General features: G+C 34.8%; 2 protein-coding genes across 3 annotated transcripts in view; one reads left to right on the forward strand and one right to left on the reverse strand.

Annotated features, from left to right (window-relative positions):
• Positions 1-4,352, forward strand: part of Smp_162010 (serine/threonine kinase) — a gene marked incomplete at both ends in the record, with an annotated part of 54,558 nt that extends 50,206 nt beyond the window's left edge. The window contains 2 exons of the mRNA XM_018793189.1: positions 1,888-2,147; positions 4,009-4,352. Coding sequence (XP_018647726.1) covers positions 1,888-2,147; positions 4,009-4,352 — 604 coding nt within the window. The remainder of the gene's footprint in view (positions 1-1,887; positions 2,148-4,008) is intronic.
• Positions 1-20,084, reverse strand: part of Smp_073690.1 (hypothetical protein) — a gene marked incomplete at both ends in the record, with an annotated part of 20,773 nt that extends 689 nt beyond the window's left edge. The window contains 4 exons of one of the 2 annotated variants that reach the window (XM_018793191.1): positions 6,798-7,064; positions 14,387-14,743; positions 17,250-17,519; positions 19,997-20,084. In XM_018793191.1, the coding sequence (XP_018647728.1) occupies positions 6,864-7,064; positions 14,387-14,743; positions 17,250-17,435 (744 nt within the window). Of the gene's footprint in view, positions 1-6,797; positions 7,065-14,386; positions 14,744-17,249; positions 17,520-19,996 lie in introns of those variants that run through there. The other variant, XM_018793190.1, reaches the window with a different exon arrangement.
• Positions 20,085-22,464: the final 2,380 nt, after the last annotated feature.

Below are 22,464 nucleotides of genomic sequence, written 5' to 3' on the forward strand. Positions count from 1 at the left end.
CTCAGTAGCCGAGTGGAAAACGCGATGGCGTTTGAAGTGAAAGGTACTGGGTTCGAGTCTCAGAGTGAACATCAACTCTGAGATGCAGGTACATCCAGCTGACGAGTCCCAAATAGGACGAAACGCGCGTCCTTGATTCCACTGCTAGCCACTATCCATCTTTGCCTAATCAGAATATTATATACTCAACTGTCTTTTTTACATTCTTAAAGATATTCAGAAAGGCCTTCTTATTTTATTTCATTGTTCAGCACAAAAGTAATATCATTATTTTTCTCCTCCAAATTGCACCTAGCATTATCAGACTAGCAAGATTCATTTGATTAAACTAAAATAATAATTGATAGGTTTCATGATAGTCAGACTACCCTTTATATTTGACTCAATTATTGTGGATTCTCCGTGAAAATAGCTTTTTAGTATTGAAGATATTACTTATAATCTGTCATATTTATATGCAGTAGAATTATATAATTCCTGTGATTATTTCACTAAACTAAAGTCTTTTGTTTAAATGCATTTGTACACAACTTAGGGTTTTTCTTCCTATCCTATCACTACTGCATATATGATATAGTCAGTAAAATGAAAGTCATCCTTGGAAAATTAATTATCATCCTAGAAGACACATTAAAATGATAAAAAAGTAATCTGAGTCTGGCGACATAGAAGATATTGTAATGATCTTTGGTACCAGACAGGGGGATTGTGAGCTGCTACGTAGGTTAGATGCGTAGTCCACTCACAACAGACCGCTAAATGCTTGAACTTATATTTCACTATACAGTCTTAAGGTAGAATAAAATTTAACTGCCTGTACAGAAAAGTTTAACTTGTTTAGGATTGCCAAGCGTATCCAATCTTATTCATGGGAAGCAGGTCTTTCTTTTTGGTTTTATATGAGGTGTTGGTATATTGAAAATGATCTAAGTAGTAACGAAATCCGAGGTTTGTTTCACATATACCTATATAGCCGTGCTGTCACCTTTATTTTTATAATTTCGATTCAGTGAACTAGTCACAATTCGATCCTACGGTTCATATTTAAAAGCCAAAATTTATCATCTATAGAGTAGCTAGTATTAATTAAAGAACATTAAACGGCTTTTTAGATGTAACTTAGTAATTACCAATGACATCAAATACTCATCATTTAGCAAGAAGTTAAAATGATGAACAATATCTCTCCAACCTATTGCAGTCCATAATGAAATTTCGCACGACATTAGCATCTTGAAATTCTCGTACTTACAAACATGAAGCACAACACATAAAGGATACATTCTTGAATAACTGTATCGGAGTTTGAGCAGATGATCAGCCATAAACACACAAAATATGATAATAATTCGAAGGCTTTTTCTATTTCACTTTATAACACAAAAATATATTTGATACAACCGTATTACGCAAAACAAAATATCAATATAATTAAGTAGCAAAAAGAGCAAAAATAAGAATACAAGACATTACAGAATACAATTCAAATAAAAACACAAATGAGATTGATCAATTGCAGTCCTAAACATCAATCGGCGGATCCAAACAACCAGTATAGATAAATGAAAATTTACCCCATTGCACAAGCGAGTGGCTATTTGAACTTAGTAGCTAAGTGGATAACGCTGTAGCGTTTGAAGCGAAAGGTACTGGGTTTGAGTTATGGAGTAAACATCAACCCGGATGCAGGTACAGCCAGCTGATGAGTTTCAGGTAGGATGAAACGCGCGTCCTGAATTTCCACTGCTTGTTTCTTAATACATTTGTAATAATCGGAAGATTCTAACTCAAGCTTTTGCTCAACTTTCCTGCTTGCTTACTTACAAATATCAATAGCATTTAAATAATTTATTGAATTTTTACTTATTAAATGGTTTTCTTTTACAGAATTCATGAAGAAAATAATAATAACCAGTTCATTAAAGAACAGAAACGATCTTTTTTACCATCATTTTCTATAACGAAAGAAAAAGGGCAAAATCCAAAAGAAATACTTGACAAAGTATACATATATACACCAAATGCTAAATTAGTTAAATGTGACACTTCAGTTGGGAAACGTTTTGTAAAATCACAAGACTGCCAATCTAATTTAAATTGTTATGAATCAGAGAATACTATTACTATTACTAGTAACAATATAAACAGTAAGTTTAACTATATCATAAAATATGTAGTCAATTTTATTAAATTTTTGTTTAGAAAATAACAACTTATAAGAAGATATTTAGGAAATAAGATAACGTTCATAACTCATCTAGTCAGTTCAGATAGATTGAGGGATATAAAGCTGAACAGAGAGATGGGTTTTAATGCCTTAAAGTGATTAGCAAAACATTTTGGAATAGGATTGAAAGTAAATTTTAGTGAACCTCGAATATCTGACTCCAGTTGGATCGTGTGATTACCGTTATTGTCTATCGTCGTATATAATTATCGACTTAACTCGCGTTAGTGAATAACGGAATTAAAATAAATCATATACGAGAATGAAGTTTTGAATACGTATGTTGTGTACAATTGTTGATCAGAACAAACAATCAGAGAGACGTAGCGAAGGAAGCGAATAGGAGAGAAATGAAATAGATTGAAGAAGACGTGTTAGCCAACTCAATTTAATCAAACGTGAATCGATATTTATAGTTAGACAAAAATAAGTTACAGACGTGTGATGAGTAAGATAAGAAATGTACACACAAACGCTTGTATAAAGCAGTCAAGGTTGAAAAGCGAATAATTAACAAGGTCGAAACGTGACTCGAGAAGAATAAATTGCCTTCTCCGAAAGCTAGGATAAGCTATGTGGGCTTGACATGGCAACGGACACTACAGAATAAACAAACAAAATGGAATCCAACCTAAGGCCTTTACATGGCGCCTTGAGGGTTTCGGAGGAAAGCACATAAACTATTTCGGGCGGTTGACAGTGATCGAACTTATCTACTACACCGCTGTCTTAACTGGATTACTCGAAGACACATACTTCAAGGCACTAAAATCGTTAGATGACGCAGTTTTTGCATACTTATATTTGTGAAATGTATGAGTTTTGGCCTGTATTCTTTGTGTATGTATGTTATGTAAAAAGGATATGCTCCTGACCTCACCAGAATGAGCCAGAGTAGAGAGTCTCGTATATGACAAAAAGGGGCCTGACCTACCATTAAACAAAAAGCAGGTCTGTCTAAAAATGTGTCCATGCTTGTCTGAATGTTAAGATGTCCATGGGCGCAAGCTTATTTACCTCTATTATGCATATATCATATAAGGTTTAACAAACACGAGTGACGGGAGTGGTAACCATCAATCCTCCCAAAAGGGCAAGTATGGCATAGGATGCATAAGTGAGAACCTTTATGTTACCAGTATGGATGTTACGTATACTAGTCACAGTTGCGACGCCAGCGCATCAAGACCCAGAGGGGCCCGATGATTTCCCCACGAAAATAATTACACATAACGGGTATTTGCTCCAGGAAAAACAACTTTTCTATTAGAAAAGCCAACCGGCTCACCAAAAAGGTTTGACCAACCTCGAGGCTGACACGTCACCTTAGTTACATTTGAAACTTTAATTTTCTAAGTAAACTTTGAAATAAAGTTTGGTCAGTGGTTTAATTCTTAACTGAACTATTAGGATTACCAGTTGTTGTTGACTGTAACACCTTCGAAACCACTTCTTACATCACAAAGATTTTGTTTAGAAGTTCGACGACGGTTAAAAGTTCAACTCTTTGTTTTCACTTGAATATTTGACAGGTACAACCGCTTCAAAGGTACAAAATATGCACTATTCAAATAGTTGTACAACCAAACCTATTTTCAGCCAATGTCGGGATAATAGCGAAACCTTCCGACAGGACCTTAATAGCATAAATAACATTCGCCATAATAATAACAGTCCACAGCAACATTACATTACACACATTCCTAAAATAAGTCAATTGAATTGGTCCTATGGAGTAGCTGTACAGAATCCAAATCTCAAAATATTACTCAGTACATTAGATCAAGTTGTAAAGAAGTCTTATATTGATCATGTACATCTCAGTCCTTATCGTATTATCTGCTCACAACGTGTACATTGTAATTATCAAAGTCAAAATAAATACAACAATAGTCAGTACCCTAAAGTTTCGTCACAATTCGATCATGATAAACTTTATAAAAATAGTCATAACTGTGATAAAATATCTTCTTTGTTAAAATGGGAAATGGAAGTTGTACAACTGCCAAGATTTCACACATATGGTATACGTTTTAAGGGAATCGATGGAGATCTTCGACACTTAAGATCCATAGAAAAATCCCTTACTGGACAACTTGTACAAACTATGAATAGTATTAAATAAGCTACCATTATAACCTTGATTTCCATTCCTGTTAATTTTTGTAAAGGAAGACATTAAAACTAATACTATATTACAAATATTTATTTTCCTATGAAATTCAACTTTCGCCTCTGTAAATTTTGTTCGACTGATCTAACTACTCATAAGTAGATAAATGTATTGAGATAAAATACTAAATAACAAACTCTCCGTTCTCAATCATTCAAGTCCGAAAACAGATGAATTACGTTCTAGTCAGTAAACATAAATATATTTTATTAAAAACTAAATGAAATATCTATGTGAAATTAGCCAATTCTAAAGTATGGCATTAGGTCAATATAAACGGAATTTTTTTCTCAAATTTAATTTGAATGCTAAGACTGGGTTTGTTATGATCACGCATTAAAAGACTTCGACCACTAAAATTACATCAAAAGGACTCTAGTGCTATTGCATAATACCGAATAAAGTTTATTGTTAGTAGATTTCTTTATTTGTAAGACTATTGTAAGTTTCTTTAAAAATCAAAGTCAGATCTAGCGAAAATAATTCGAAAAATGTTAACTAGGATTTCATCTACAAATCTACATACAATGGTAGTTACAACTGATCTTTTACACTGATACTACTAGAACAGTTGAATTATATTAATATGACTTGAAGTTTACAAAGACTGACAATATGATTCTAAATCATTGGCCCGATAGTGGATTATTACATACTAAATCTGTTTTTATAGTTGTAGATACAGTTAGAATAGGAGTCTCCCAAGATGTTCAGTAAATGATCATGTTTTAGTTTCGGGCCGAAAAATTGGATATATAGAGAACCCGCTGAACACGTTAGTGACTATACGGACTCAGCAACTTAGTGAATATTGTATCCATGCTTAATTGATAGGAATTGGGTTCTGGACCTCAGTGTAAACAAAAACAATGGAATCCAAACACATTCAGATGACAAGTCCCAAATAAAACAAAACACGCGTCCTGGATCCTACTACCAACTACGTACCAAATAAACTAGTTGTCAAACTCAATACCTCATCATAAACTTTTATGTTTTTCTGATGAGTATAGCAATTAAATCCAATAGACAGGATATGAATCATATTCTATTTTGGACACAATAAGATATTAAAGGATTTATCTAAATCTTTGAGACTAATTTTAAGTTATGTCACTTACGGTTCCTAAGACTTTAAACAATGTGGCTCAAACCAAACACTAGTAACTGCATTAATTGTCACTGACTGTAAGATTAATGTTATTTATGTACTCCAACAAAAAACGTATTTTTGAGCAAGTGCTGTTGATTCTTTGGTCAAGCACAGCATAGGAAGGATTAAAGGGATATATTCAACCACACATCCAGCGTTCTCTGTGCTTAAACATGGAATTGTCCAGCACTCATTTCATTTTTCCTTAAGCTCCGAACCACTGTTAGTATATTCATTATCCATAATTTATTTATTCGCTTGATTCTGCGTAACTGAACTGACATAAAGGGCAGAAAATCAGACGGATTCTCCCTCCCAATATTGGTATACTACTTCCACTCCTCATATGCAGTATTATAAATGACGTAGGTTAGTAAATACCGAGCTAGTCTTCTATACGTATACATGGCCTTCGATCAATCATTTGCATCTTGAGGTATGTTCTGAAATTCGAACTTTCTTTTCTGGTCACCAACTGTTATGCTTTCTCCGTGCTTTTGATGTACTGAGACTCTTCTCTCCGTCTGACGACTGTGACAACTTCGACGGCACATCCCACCACATACTACTTACAAGCAATCTTGTGAGTAGCGTCCACAAACTACGAGTAAATATTTGCCTTACCATTATTTCTCTACGTTAAGATTGGTCAGATCATCAAAAATAGCTCGTAATAGCTGTACACCTAATCAATTTTTTAAGTACGAATTTAACTTCCCTTGTTAATTACCTGAGGATACAGAAGGCAGAGTTTTACTCGCTACAGTTGGTGTTAGAAGTGTTTGCCTATATTATCAACAACTATAAGTTTAGTACGAGTATGCCATCTCTTTACATTAATTTAATCATAAGAACCTTTAGGAGGAAAATAAACTGTTGAACAGTCACGGATAAATAACCTCTTCCTTAAAGGTACTCCTATCATTATAGTTTAACGATGGAGACCGAGAGAATTCACCACTAGTTGATACACATCCATTCAAATGACAAGTCTTAATAATCATTCTATTTTAGGCCAAAAATTGCAACAAATTAGATAATTACATAGTTCAGCTCTGTAATTATGCATTGACTGTAAGTCTCGTCCATTTTATGACTGGTGATACTATCCAGGATTATAACAGTATATATTAACTAAAAGCAGTACACTATTACTACAAGTCCTACATGATTTACTTACAAACTCAATATTTCACCACCTATAACATAAAATAAAACACGTAATAGAAGTAGTATATACATACATAAGTACTGTATTATCAACAATCAAGAATATGGCTAATCCCTTTCTTCTGATAACAACTTCCTGTTTATGAAACTGTTTCACTATCTTGTTCTGTTTTTGAAGATTTCGCTAAATGAACACGCCAATACAAGCCAGGTGTATCAGATCGACGAATTAAATAAGAATCTCGATCTAAATTTGGCTTTATAATTAGTCCTTTTTTAGCTGACCATTCATACGGAGGGTACATACGTGATTTCTCCTCGGAAGTCGGTTCAATAGGGACCTAAATTAGATAGAAAAAGATTTTTAAAAATATATACACAAAATATAGTCACGTTGTTAGGATGAAATAGATAAATGAGAATGATAAACTTCGTGAACTGCTTTTAAATACATTAGTACTCATATTTTGTAACATGCAATTTACTAATATTGAGTCTAAGTGATTTTTAAACTCCCAGAATTCCAACGTACCATTTAGTTTACTATTTTCAAACCTTTTTTCTGTTCTCAAACTGTTGTACATTAATTATAAGCTTATTATTTCGATTTTGTGCCCTGAACTCCTTAGTTTAGTACATATTGAGACTTTTTATTTATGGTGCATTGTAACCTTACAATTCATCCAATTAACCATGTCAATTTATAGGCTACACATGTGGAGGTTTTATCATTTGTCATATTCCCGCTTTCAAATTGGGGACCAGTAACAGAGGAATTTTCAACAGGCCAATAGGTTTGGATATCAGATCATTTAGTCGTAACGTTACCATTATCCCTCATCTTTAACATTAACCACATGAAATCATCATGATTATAGCTGTTTTGATTGTATTAAAAATTTCATGATTTGTTTATCTGCACCATTTGAACTTGCAATTTAGTTCGGCTTTCAATTTATTCTTTGAAGAAGCAATTTAAACTGAGTCGCGGGACGTCAGAGATTCAACTTTAAACTCGTTGGAATATTGCAAATATAACACCATTTTATTATGAATGAAGTTGAATTTAAAAGGCAAAATAATGCTGAGTCTGATGTCGAATACAACTTAGATACATAGACAGATATAGTTTCGACATAGAGACTGGCACATATGTGGGTTGGTTCAAGTTGCTACATCAAATCAGCACAACGATATGAAAATAACGAAAGAGATTGAGATAATGTAGTAGCAATTATAAAAAGAACATTAATCCTCGGGAATATGGCTTGGAAAGACAGAGTGGAAAGGTATGTGTGACGGGGTACTAAAATCAAAAGTCAAGAGAAAGTTAAAGAGTGGGTGCGCCGACGCAATTATGGACGATTTCGGTCAACGTCCCCAACAACTGCTCGAGATTATCATGCGGACTCTAATCAGGTATTCTGCATCTACAAACACGGCTTAGTCTAACAGTTTATGACTTCATGCACTGATGCCCCATCTTCATTTAGCTTCATTCCAACGTACTTCTGAACTAGCAAGCATAGCTCGTTGGGGTAGGTTGTGTTTAAGCATACGTAACATATATCCTAATCACCTCAGTCAATGAAGATTTACAACATTATCAATCAATATATCATCTTTGCCAAGTACCCCATACCTAACATCAACATCACTCAGTTGTTGCCCAAAGCACAAGCAATGCTTCGAACACATTTATGGCCAAAAACCTTAATTTAGAGACAAATAAAATGACCAGTCACTAAAAGTAAGGAAGTATGAAAGTCAAACGAACCGATAACACTAGAAGTATGTGCGTCAAAACCATACACTAATAAGAGCGGAAATGTTCGGAAGATGACAGTAATAAATCCAGGATATATAGTCAGTAAAACGAAAAATTTGTGAGTATGCTAACAAATGGAATGTGGTTAATAAATGAATAGATATCAACAGTAATAAAGCAAAGCCTCGATTTCTGCACCAGATTCTACTTTTTCATCAATGATGCTGTCCAGAACAAAGTTTGGTGGAGAATGCTGGTGGGCAGTCTATGCTCTTCCACGAGGTATAACAGGCGTAAGTAATAAAGCAGAATATAAGATACTTCTTGGGAGCAAACAAAGTATATGATTCAGAGATGAATTATATTTCTCAGTCAAGTCGGTGAACTTATTGATTTTGCAAATCCTGTACACATTAGATTACTGATTAACGACTAGTTCTATCCCATTTATTAATTAACCTAAACATTTAAAGTGGTAATTGATTACTAATGTTATCATTAGTATTACTGTAGATGTCATTTAGTTAGTAGTTAATGGTAGATAAATTAGTCTGCTTCTACAGTCATGTTTTTTTCTCTTGAGCCAACCTAGTATCCTCGTCCCGTTGCAACGAGTAGCCGATAAAAGTATTTTGCATCATTAGCAAATAGCCGTATCATTAGTAATAATCAGTACTTAGTTACAAGTTCCCACACTGGCATATCAGTTTTCTTTAAAGACATTACAATATTACATAATATAGGTATTTCATAAACAAGGAAAGTAGGAGAAAGAATATTAGGGAGTAAAAATTTATAATACAAATAAATTTTCAGTGATAGTTTTAGATGAAAGTGTAGAGGACGGTTATATTTCCTTTGAAACACAATTCAAATAGATATTATGAACGACTAATATTCATTTTAATAAATTCTTTTCAGGCTTTACAATTATATATCCAAGTTAATAATATAAAAAATGTTCAGGTTTAAGGCAAAATACGTCGTTTAAAAATTATTATATGTGGACTTGGGACTGTAAAATAAAATCGGTGATTGAGATCATGAACCGATCAATGTTAGACCACCATTGAAACTCTGCAAGCACTGGACGGCCGTCTTGTCCTAATATAGGACTCTTCAGCAACGCGCGTCCACGATCCCGCATGCAGGATTCGAACCTAGGACCTTCGGTCTCGCACGCAAACGCTTAACCACTGGTGGGTGAGCACTGCTGGGAAGTCTCATACTAGGACGAAACTGTCGTCTGGTGATTCCAGATCTTCTGTGGTGGTCTAACATTGATCGGTTCATGACCTCAATTAAAACTCAACAATCTCCAGAACCCTACAGTGAAAATCGGTAATGTTAGGATAACTAATATGAAGAGTTGACTTGAATAAAAGTTTGTACGTTAAATGAAATTATGAGACTAGTGATCAGAATAAATATAGTTAACATGGGGTGAGATAGATGATAATGTAGTTGCGAATCAGAAATCATGTAATATATAGAATAATATGAATTAGGTACGAATTAGTAAATAAGAGTGGGTGCTGAATAAATTTCTCGAAGGGTTTGCAAGTGTTTCGACAATGCTGATAAAAATGGTGGTAACAATAATCGTATTATTAATAATATATGCCAATAAGTTTAAACTATGAAAATACAAAGAGGAAGGTTGTATGAACATCAATCAAACTACACCACCATATCGTCAAATGATCATTAATTAATTAGGTCATAAGTTAGCCAAGATAAAGGGACCGGTTAAACAGATTTCTTCCGGATACAAAGCTCCTGCTGTTTGATCAGAATAGCTATTGCTTCAGGCGTCTGAAGGATTCTTAGTCTAACGGATTTAGGCAGATTGCTGTCAACACGATATATTATTGTTAATGAGTGCTCCATGTTGGTTATATGGCCCGCTTGTACCAAACGAGCTATAATCGAGCTTTTAACAGTTTTAACTAAACCTTTGCTTAACCACACTGGAACGTGCTTGCGAGCCCGAAAATACTGATTCCTGGAACGCTTGACAATCTAACTTGCTCCAAACGAGCAGTTGAATTGACAGATAAAGAAGCAGGCTGCTAGTCTAGGTAATTTATCCTTCAATGTTGGAGTGATCATCGGACGTATGAAAAACACTAATTGTAGTTTACCAGCATTAAAGGTTCTTTGGATTGCTCTATGCAACTTTAGTATCAGCATTTAGATGGATGTATCGTCTCCAAATCGTAGGTGTATATACAGAGACTTTTGCTGACAGTTAGGCCTCCTTTATGCTCTCTTTTCACGGCTAAATGTTTACTTGTAAATTTCTCCGGACATCCATTTCCTTTTAGAGTATGCAGTGCCATTTTTTCAACTGTGTCTAAGGAGCAAATGATCTTGATTCTATGATGAAGTGTCTTAATTAAGTTCTTTTTATACTGTAAGGGGATAAAACCAAGAAAATTTGTATACCAGCCAGTTCACAAGGTTTTCTGATTCTTAGTGACCCATCTATTCTCCTTGTAAACAGAACATCGAAGAAGACTATTCTACTTCCATTTACTTTCTCACAGGTAGATTTATTAGACGGATGAACTTCATTAAATCGCTTGAGCGTCTATCCGGTCAGTATGGTCGTTACAAAGGATGGACGTATCGTCCATATATCGACGACAAGATGAAAACTTGTCAATATGCTGTACCAGTGAACCGTTTTTACAGTTTAGTGAGAAAAATGACAGCCAATATGGAACTTAGTGGTGAACACATAGCGACACCATCTATTTGTTTACATATTTCATCACTGAATTGAAGTTTACGTTCATAGTATATTTTAGCAATATTTTTTTAATGATGTCCACAGGGATTGTAGTCTTCGTTTCTTGTTCTTTACGTTGTTCACACATATATTTAATAGTCTCCTTGAGTGGGACATTTGTAAACAATGATGGTACGTCTAAGGATATCGTTTGTCCTTTAGTGTTAATGTTTTCGACCTTGTCGATAAACTGGATTACATTCTTAAAACTATGTTTCACTATACATTTTTGGAGTGGTTTTAAAATGATCACTAAACACTTTGCTACAGTATGGTAAGGGAGATTGTACATGTCTAAAATCGGTCTCATTAGAACATCCAGTTTGAGCACCTTTGGTAGTTCGTATAGCCTTGATAAATGGCTACCTACCAGCTTAATTGTTTCGTATAAGTCTGATGGGATTACCTGTTGATCTCTGAACGTTTTTTTAAAGATCTTGTAAGTTCATTCTCTATCTTATTACTGATGTTTTTGGTTGTTCAGTGTTTTGAATTTTAGATGGTCAATAAAGATTTTATTCATCTTGTCAATATAGTCTTTTTTGTTTAGTAGGACAATTCCTTTTCTTTTACCAGGTTTCGTAATAATCAAATTTTTGTAATTGGTAAGCTCATTAATAGCTCTCCCTCTCTGTGTTTTTTTAGTTAAAATGCATTTGTATTTGTATCTACTGTTCTAAAACTGACAGCAGCAATCAACAATATTTGGTCTGACACATTCAAGTTGTTGATTTGATTATATATTACAAAAAATCATAAATTCACATGCTAATTTTAAACGATTAATTTTGCCTAAAGCTGATCGCTTATTGGATTATTAATTTGGATATACAACTGTAGAACCTAAAGAGAACTTATGAGAAAGAATATTCGTTGTACATAACTCAAAGTTTTCTTTACTCCAGTTATTGCTGTTTACAGATTTTTTCATGTCATTATAGAGACATTGAGAATGAATAAAACTCTACAACAATAGATTAAGTAAGACAGATCAATCAGAAGAATTTTTCAAATAGAGCCCAATTAGTCGATTGATTAATTGTCCTTATCCAAGAATATTTCATCACCAGGTCTGTAATTTTAATACACAAATTCTTGATATCATCAAGTGTTTCAAATTTTTACAACCAATGACTTAAGGATGTAGGGTGTAACCATGTTTCTAAGGTGATGAAGATTCTGACTGAGAACATGGATTTCATTAATGTTAGGTTACATAAGCTGGATTGTTTAATCGTGAGACTTCATTGACTTTTATTAACACATTCAGTTATTCATAAACAGCGTAAGCAACCTAGCACATACGTTCATCAGTTGAAGTTGTCACACGTTTCATCAGCACGAAATTCAGGAAAAAAGTACGCTTACAACATAGTTTTGACCCAGAACGCTTCCGTTTTTTGTTGAAATCTCATCCGACGTTTACTTTGTTCTTTTGCGCTGAAAAAGCGCAGTCGTATGACTAAGAAATGTAAAAATTTGAACAGAAAATAAACTATGCTTTTTTGAGGTCCATGAGAATAAACTTATTATTCTCCATAGTTTTCTTGAGATTTCTGAAAATATTTGTAGATTGATATCAACCTGCTTAATGAACAATCGTTGACTATGAAACCTTCCAGGTATTGGGACGGATGGTGTATTTACCAACTATCTTGATGGTGGATTACTGTGTATTTTCGTATAGTTTAGTGATATATTCTACGTAGTTCTTGTTCTAATCAACTAATCAAATATGCACCAACAGCACATATCTATGCATGCAGTAATGTGACAAATTGGATGAGAAAGGGATGATATTAACAAATAGCTCATGTATACGACTAAATCAATCACCAACCAACGCATGAATGTTTTACTTGTACACAACTATGAATGAATTATTTTGGTCAAATTATATACAGCATGGAATTGCACAAAGTAATGTTATGAATAAGTAAATAAATGGAAATAGGAAAATTTGAGAGCTATTCACCAGTGAATCGGTATAAATATTTTTCAATGTGTAATTTATTAAATAATTGATTTGTAGTGTTTTGAAATTGTCTTAATTGTAAACTTTTATTCCGTCCATTAATAACAGTGATTTAGTCATTAACCTACTACTCAGTTTTTTAGTATAAATATCCTACTATTTTACGCATTGAGATGTATTATTTATGGTATATCATGGTCCTCTATTGCATACATATAATCACATCGTGGTTTGTGCTACTGATGTCGATAGATATAAGTAGTATGTATCACAATCGAAAGTGAAATGCCTGGAGGCATGGGGTTAAGAAGATCGAAGAAAAGAGAACGAGAACAGAGAATGATTGGTGTGGATACGAAAGAACAACAAAGTCTGAGACAACTGATGGATATTTTGCAAATGAAGTATTTACTATATGATTCTCACATTTTACTAAGAGATTCGGTAATTTGTGTTCACATACTTTCGGTTATCCCCACTTGTGTTCTCGTTCACTACAACATGAGTTTTACAGTTTGGATAATATAGAATGATGTGCAGTACTTGTCCAGTCTTACTGTATTTCAGGATGGTCGTTTGGGTGGACGGATTAGGATATTTTATGGGGTATCGTCCGCTCATTATAAATAGTGGTTGCATTAGTTGACTCATTGGACTGAACCATGTTAATAGATGTATACTACCTGGTTGGGGTCCATGTGATTATCGTAACCAATGGTTAGACTTTCAGTGACATGTCTCAAAACCGTGTGCAATGAGGCAGGTGCATACATTCTTTGACTTCCCCAAATTTTGAGCTTCTGAATTCCTAAGGACCTTTTTTGTTTTTATTTCCTTAACTTATATTTTTCTAAAACTTATCTTCGATGTTCAATCATTTCTGTCACCACTCACACTATTATCACCTCAATTATTCTAGAATTCGGCTTGACAATTTCATCTCTCTCTGCTAATGGAGTATGGAAACTTGAACTGATGTATACACATACCAGGTTCTATGGTGCGACTGACTCATTCACTCACTCATAATTGGTAAGACATACTGAGAGAGAAGAAAAACAAAACAACTGGTAGGAAGTAGTAAACGAATTTATACATTTTTCTTAAAAACCAAAACAGTACTTACTTTAAAACTTGTTGGATCATAACGGTGAGGTGTTAACAATAATAAACCACTAGCTTCTCTCATTGATTGTTGTATATCTAAAGAGTGAGTAGATTTTTCAGCTTCTTCCACTACTGGTGGTGGAAGTACATTTTTTCTTCGTAGAAATATTGTCAATAAAGGAGGAGCTTGAGCGACGCAGCTAACTGGAACATCTGGAGCGGCCATATCGGTTTTTGTTGACATGGACGTTAGACGTTCAGCTTCACTAGGTGACAAAAGACGCCAATCTGGTTCATGTGTATTCGGTAGGAGACAATAGCCAAGATTTCGACCACGGAATACTCGTATACCCCATGCTCTACATCTAACATCAGTCTTCATAAAAAAATGAACACAAGTAGTTGGTGATAAAAATAAACAATTCAGCAGCAAAAATAAACTCGTAAACATAAACACATCTGATTAAATTATTTAGAATGAGTATATTTGAGTTACTTTAAACAGTAAGTTCTTTTAGAAAAGGTGATAAGTAGAACATTTCAGTAGAGATGTATGTAGTACATCAAACTAAGTTTTATCTATACCAATTATGATAACATTAATCACTCAATTGTGATGCTAAATCTAAACTTTTAATGACAGATCTTATCAAGTTCAATGAAATTAACATGAAAGATATTTTCTATTCCATAGACTCGTACATAGTGCTGAACTCTACAAACAACGTCCAGTATTAGTCTATTTTTGAATCAACAATGAACTAAATATATGTATGCCTTACAGAGCCATACTCCCTAAATATGTATGACGAATAACCTTGAAGGTCATTATTACTATAGATCGACAAAAATATATCCTGGTAAAATGAACACAAAATATCCACGGAAATAGCTTTGGAAAAATTGATAGACTAGGTAGTTTTGCCTCGCTCTATTCACTGTAGATACTTCGGAGGTGGGGATTCCCTAGGAATTCAGTTGATAGTACGAAGTAAATCTGGTACCCGAAGTAACGACATATAAAAGGTCGATAAAGACCAACAAATTAGTTTGAGACCATTTTCTAAGATGAAGAACTCGGGAACAATTAGAAACCATTTGTACTACCACAGCAATATACCTCACTGTAGATTAAGAACCTGTAAAATTCAGTACTTAATATTATGGTATATGCTGATTAGTTACAACCATAACTCCCTTGAGTAATATTGGAAATTTATGGCAACAATAGCGGTTAAGTACTACTGAGGCATGAAAACGTTTGTTTTTGGCAATAATATATGTCATGATCCATTAATTGTGATTATTTAACATAGACTGTATCACTAAAACAAATTTCAAGCGTATTTTACACTAGGAATGATTTGATGATAGTAATACTAACCATAAAAGGTAATGGTCCGTCCATGAAATATATCACTAGGGTGAATTATATTTGTGTTTGATTACCGATCAGTTTCACTCGATCTAACAAACAGAGCTGAAATTCTGTGAATAATGGCTATTGGTAAGTCAAAACACTGTCTAATACAGCTGTCTTCAATTACGCACTAATATCATTTTGTTTGCAAAATAAACATTATTGTGGATTTTTGAAAGCGATCAATAATATCCCTATATGTATTCATACAATTCTTTTCCTCTGGTTACTATCGTTTATTGTTATGGATATGCTGACCCTTTAAATGCACTGGCCTAAAATTTAGGCAACACACTTTATAATCCTGTTTGTTTCAATCATCAACATGATAATAATAATCGCTACTCTAATGATAAAAACTACCATTGTGAAAGCAGAAACGATATTGTCAGCGATTACTTTACATATCTAAGTCGCCAAAATGACCATTTAGGTGAAATTTAAAAGAGTTAGGTCTACACTTACGCTGTATCTTGAATACCTAGTTGACAAGTAAGTATGTCGAAACTAATACAAATACTCATTCCTGAAGCCCATAAATGATATAATTACGCAGATAAGTGTAAATTTTCAAGGAGATGGAGTAGTTGATGTAACTAATTAAATTATGTTCCATAACTATGCTGAATACAGACAGAAACCAGTTTCACAAAAGTTGATTGAGAATTCCATAAATCACCATATTTGTGTTCTGAGTCTCATAGTGACTGAATTTGTATTCTGACTGGAATTTTATTAGCAAGTAAAGGTGAAGAATTTTGGTTTAATATAAACTATTTCATTACGACTAGTGTAGGAATCTAAGTAAAGCATATCCATTCGTGTGTGTTAATGTTTCATCACTTCTGTAGGTCAGTAGCCTCTAATAGAAGAGACAATTAATGATGGACTCGATTTTTTCGTCTTAAGTAAAATTAATTCAAATACGATCTAACACAATATGAAGGCGTTCATACAGTGCTTCGACAAAAGTTGACTGATTTAGTCCTTAAAATAGTTTTTTTAAAAAGAAAAACGAGAAATAAAAAGCTCTACTTTGATGAATAAAGCACTTGAGGTTAAAGAGGTTTTTCAACTTAAACTGTACGACTAGTGACCGAAAACAACCATTCTTTGGAACGTCATAAATTCACCTTCATATTTTGAGACTTTAATACTATTAACTAGTACAGTGAAGCTTTAGTTTGGAAATCAAAATATCTGACTACCATAAATCAGAAAAGCATTTTTTTATTGACTTCACCTGTTTCAATTTAAGCGAATAGGTGATATTGATATGCATATCACTATCGATGAGGATCACTACTTGTCAGAAGGTTCCTCAGTTATATTTACGTTAGTTACATTACAAACCTATAAAAAATGTAAACGATTGGATTAAAACTACTAATGAGCTAAGATTTGAAGGACTGAAATATGCGATTCACATAGACAGAAACATACTATTGAAAATATGACTAACCTTATCGGACATAAGTGGAACAACACTTTTTAAGATGTAATAGCATGGCTCCTTGAATTTTGCTGTCTCAGTTTCCTTTATTACCACTCTACCCTTGGCGCGATTTTTAAGGTTTTTGGCAATTTCTGACAGGAGCTTGCCGTAGAAGTGTAAAGATGGACGACCAATATACTCGATTTTTGGCATGACAAATTTTATTGGGATGAATAGTTGGTTTTAGAGGAAATCGGACTAGCTTTGCTAGATCGTGTGTCCAACAAGACTGTTCATCTAGATTGAGACAGGAAAACAGGTAAATAAAAAAAGAATTGTAACTTTGGCGAGAACACCGTGGCATATTTTCGTCAACTGCATCACGACAATGCAAAATATTACAATGTTATCCGGTCAAAAGTATGTTGGGGGCCTTTTGTTTGTGGAAGACGCCAGATGCATAGAAGGATGTTATGTATATGTTCATGAAATATCCTGGATTTGTTGCAAAACAATAGAATGATGAAACGGGGATACCGACACTAAAGAAGCTTTTCAGAAAATGAAGATACACGTACCGATGTGGTCCCGAAATCGAAAACAAAAATGAAGTGGAGGAAAGGAAATTAGTATGGAACGAAGGAGCAATAAGTTCATTTTAATCGACGTAAGACCTTACACAAAGGTGTATTATTCTAAACTACCACATCATGTCAGTGAGGTGAGGTAAATTAACACGGCGAATAGCAAAAGCGTCAAAATATCGGTGTTATTAGTTATGGTAAGGTTAAATATTGAACATAAAATGTATGATCCGAAGGAGTTAGAAATGCTTGCCACTACATGAGCAACGACTGAAAAACTCAAGAAATAGACTATTATTCCCTTCGTTGTAACCTACCACTACACATACAGGGCCATTTTCGCTAAAGAAATACTTGTTGGGGCTAGCCTAACGCCCGATAACCGAATTTCTGAGTATTGTACGTTTAAATAAGCCCCCAAATGCCCTGGTACGGCCGAGAGTGGGGAGAGTCCGCTCTCCCTCTCCAAATGCTCTCCCATGGTCACGCGAATATATAGCCTCTGACAGGGAAGTCCTACTCACTGCCTTCTCGTGGCGGGGGTGTTGTTCACAAAAGTGAGAGGACGAAAAGCGAATGTCCGGCGCTTTAACTGGGTTGGTGGACACGGCGAGTCCATCCAGGGGAGTTGGAAAACCCTCATTCCAAACCAATGGTGCACATGGGCTCCAGTATCCTGAAGGAACAAATGGCGTAAGGACCAACTGTTGGTCACCGGCTACCATGGGACTGTATCTCCTCACGATGCTCCACTGCCTTGTGGACTAGACCTTTAGGTCAAAGACTCCGGGTGTGGCCCCCTAAGAAAACCACCTGCTTCAGTCTGGGCACCTGGGCAGTATTACAGCCCTCACACAAATCGAATGAGATTTGTGAGACGCATATACATCTGGTGCTTCCTTGTACCAATATTTATGTGTTTAAATAAATAAATAAAATAAAAAAAGAGAGCAACGATAAAAATATCAAAAGGATTTGGATTTTCTCAACGGTCTTGTATGGGCAAAAAAGATAATCAACGTATGTCCCCATAAACGATATGTCAGTTGCACCTTAATTTATTCATTTAAGCATGTCAAGACGCGGAATGCTTTGATACCATATGATGAGACCAGTTTGTAACTGGAAACAATTCAAGTTTTATAAATTCCTCCATAAAATCAACCTCGTGATCATAGATATTTACTGGAAGGTCGAGGTTATGCGTATTTTGTGGAAGACTTAACACTGATTGACAATATAAATGATGGTGGAGCGTAGGATGTTCGGAGCGGCGAGAGATCAAAACGAAGAGAACGTATACGCTCATCAGTTGGATTTTAAAAAAACATTACGCACTAGTCAGAATCTCAACTCGTCTTCATAACTTTTTGAAAGCGCTAAATGTGCAACCGAGTGGGTTACAGGTTTAGAGGACGAATTTATGGAAAAAGGAATTATCACCTGAAACTACTCAAAATAGAGCATGAAAGAATAAGAGGCAGCCTAGCAATCGTAAAATTTAGTGGTTTCAGACACCCTAATAAAGTAATTCTCACTGAATCACATCGCTGTCATGGATGAGATAACATCCGGAAAGTTTTCTACGGAAGAACGAACACTTACTAGGATGATCTCTCAGACGATGTGACCGCGGTCCCCTCAGTGGAAATTCAATAAGGGACCGAATATTCTCGTATGCAATCATATACCATTCTATTAAGCTTTTTATAGCAGTTGAATACATACATTGAAATAAGAAAACAGTTTTGCACTCATTCGTCTTACCCTCATAAGTTTCCGGCAAGTTTCTGTTGTTGTTTTTTTTCATTTTTGACTTACCTCATGCATGTCATTTGCAACTAACTGATTTTTTATGCTGTAATCTATGTAATTATTTTATAGCACTAACTTAATTATATATTTTCAACTTTTTCCTACTTATACAACACTTAATTTATAATTAATCACATACACAGACACGGATATAAACCACACATGAATTATAACTTATGTCAGTTTGTGCATAACATCTAACTAATTTTTCATCAAAACAGCTAACTGAAATTAATAACTCCATCCTGGACACGATGAGTGGGTTGAATTTTATTCTCATCGATGACGTTCGTGACTTTAAAAACCGAGTTACCATCTCTACTAACACCTTAAATAAAATCTTACCAACAATTACTCAGTTTTTGTAACACATACTCAAACTGCGGACGAAGACTAATAACATACATAGGCAAAGCTCCAGGCGTATCGTCAATGTTGGAGGTTGAGAGCACTTGAAGGTCAAGCCGTCGTAAAATAATTGGCGCGCCACCTAGACAATTCGTAAACTTTTGCAGAAGCGGTTAAATCAAGAGATTTTTAGATTTGGATTGAGTTGTCATACAGTGTATGATAACATTCATACTTCAAGTAGCGAAAACAATGCCATCGTGACGATGCATGATATAGGACGAATCTTCAATGATATGTTATCGCGACGATCTACAAGTTCGGACAATTTCGAGACCTGTTCGAAAGGTATACCCAAACCACCATTAAAAAAAATAAAAGCGAACAAAGGGAAGATAAAGGCGGGCGAATGAATAAATAAAGCGGAAACTTCCATTTTCCCCTTTACGTTGTGTAGTTGGAGATTTGTGGACAATCTTATGTTACGTACTGAGTTTGAGTATGCCGCATCCCGTACTTATATTTTCAAAAACGTCTACAAATTAACACACTGTTTAATTACATTGAAGAATATTATCATCAACACAAATAATAAAATACGGACACAGGGATTTTCCTTAAATGCATATATACTTTGTCGTTCGTTCAGCTAAAATGTTCCCAGATCTTGGTAGCCATCACAAATAGGTTACGTGATGCGAGTGGTGTACTCTCTGCTTTTCATGATAACTGATTTCCTTGTTAGTCCTCTAAGATGAGTTCAGTTAAAGTCACTGAAAGAGCTCGTAGACGTAGGGCAACTGTTAGCTTGTCAAGCGTCCTTATTGTCATAGATCGACTTATAACAGACGGTGGAATAAAGCAAGAACAGACTTCACGATAAAACATAACTTGCTTTCGTTTACTAAGCTTGGTAATATAAGCACTATCAAGTGTAACTGACTTCAACAGTGACTTTTGTTGAGTTGATAGCAATTAACAGATATATTAGTTTTAATGAGATTCCTTCAACTTTATCATCCACCAGCTACAGCAACAAAAAGCTTCTGAATTATAATGGCATGTGTATGAAGTGAATACTTTAATATCTTTTTTATAGGATGTCATGACGTTCAATATCCCAAATCCCGGTTGTTCGAAAGTGTCGCCTCGCCGGTTTCCAAGTAGGTTTCTTCACCTTGTCGATATGAATTAAATAGTTCGACACAACTAGATACGCCGCGATCAACTTTCAAATCTAGGCGTGTAGGCAGTGTTTTAACGGCCGAGTAAGTCACCTGTACAAACAAGTTAAGTTTTTCGGATTTGACAGACTGCATACTGTGCTGCAGAACATATCGTCAGGTATTTCTGACGTGAGTGAGTATATGAAGCAGCTACTGTCGAAGTTCGCTGAGAGCGAACATTCGCCGCAATTTGATTGCGGACTATTAAGTCTACAGTTCCATTTGTCTTCTGAAGTGGAACTGAGAACCTTGGACGCTTGCTTACAGAAGAGAGAAATAGGGGACAGATTTGTAATTCAACTACATTAATTTGATCATTTGTTCGTATTACAGATGACCATGTTGACGCAGTTAGTGGATGATGATCCTAAAACGTCTAAACGGTTTATTTTATCGCACATCATGACATCTGAAGTTGCCAGTCATTTCACGCTTTTCGGCACTTCATCAAAACGAGCACTTCAAAAGTTCAGGTCTTACGGCTGCAATCGAAGTAACATACATATTTTTTTACACTTCAGGTGCATTAACCAGTCGATTCCTGTCATCACCTGTCAACAAAAAAGACCTTACGAAGCTACGACATCACGACGCAAGGTTATTTTCACAACCTGAGAGACAAGGTACAAAAGTGTAATCGAATAAAGAAAGAACATGTATGTACTAATTTAAAGTGATTACTATTATCTAATGCTCTATAGGTACAGTCTTCAGTGTCAACGAACCGTAAGTTCAGCTTCAATTAGCTAGTTGTGCAAAAGCATGTCATTCAGATATAGTAACTTTTTCATTCTTTATATTTTAGAATTCACAAGTTTATTGTGATTCTCAATAGTCTGACAGCCGTTACGAAAAGGAATAATCAGTGGAATCTTCATGTCCAGCTCTGTTTTCAATAAACGTTTGCAAACGAATGCAAAATTAGATAAATCGGCGTGTATAGAGACGAAAAGTAGACATTTGAAACGCAGAGAGACAAGAAGGAAGAAAAACCTCCATTATTTCCCCTGGATAGGCGAAAAAGCAGACATTTTGGAGCGTCTCCCTATTATTTAACCCTTTGTTGGTTGTTTGGGTAATATGACTTCTATGGTTGATAATTATTTTTACACTCTGCGCACACTAAGTATATTATTATTATTATTATTATTCACAAACATCTTATGGGTACATAAGTGCTTTGAAAAAACCATTTCGGGTTTCCTCAAAAATGCAATAATACACAATTTTCAATAATGTTAGCATTACATTTGCCATGTTTGAGAAAGG

Source organism: Schistosoma mansoni, chromosome 1 (genome assembly GCF_000237925.1).
Source record: "Schistosoma mansoni strain Puerto Rico chromosome 1, complete genome".
NCBI classification, from domain to species: domain Eukaryota; kingdom Metazoa; phylum Platyhelminthes; class Trematoda; order Strigeidida; family Schistosomatidae; genus Schistosoma; species Schistosoma mansoni.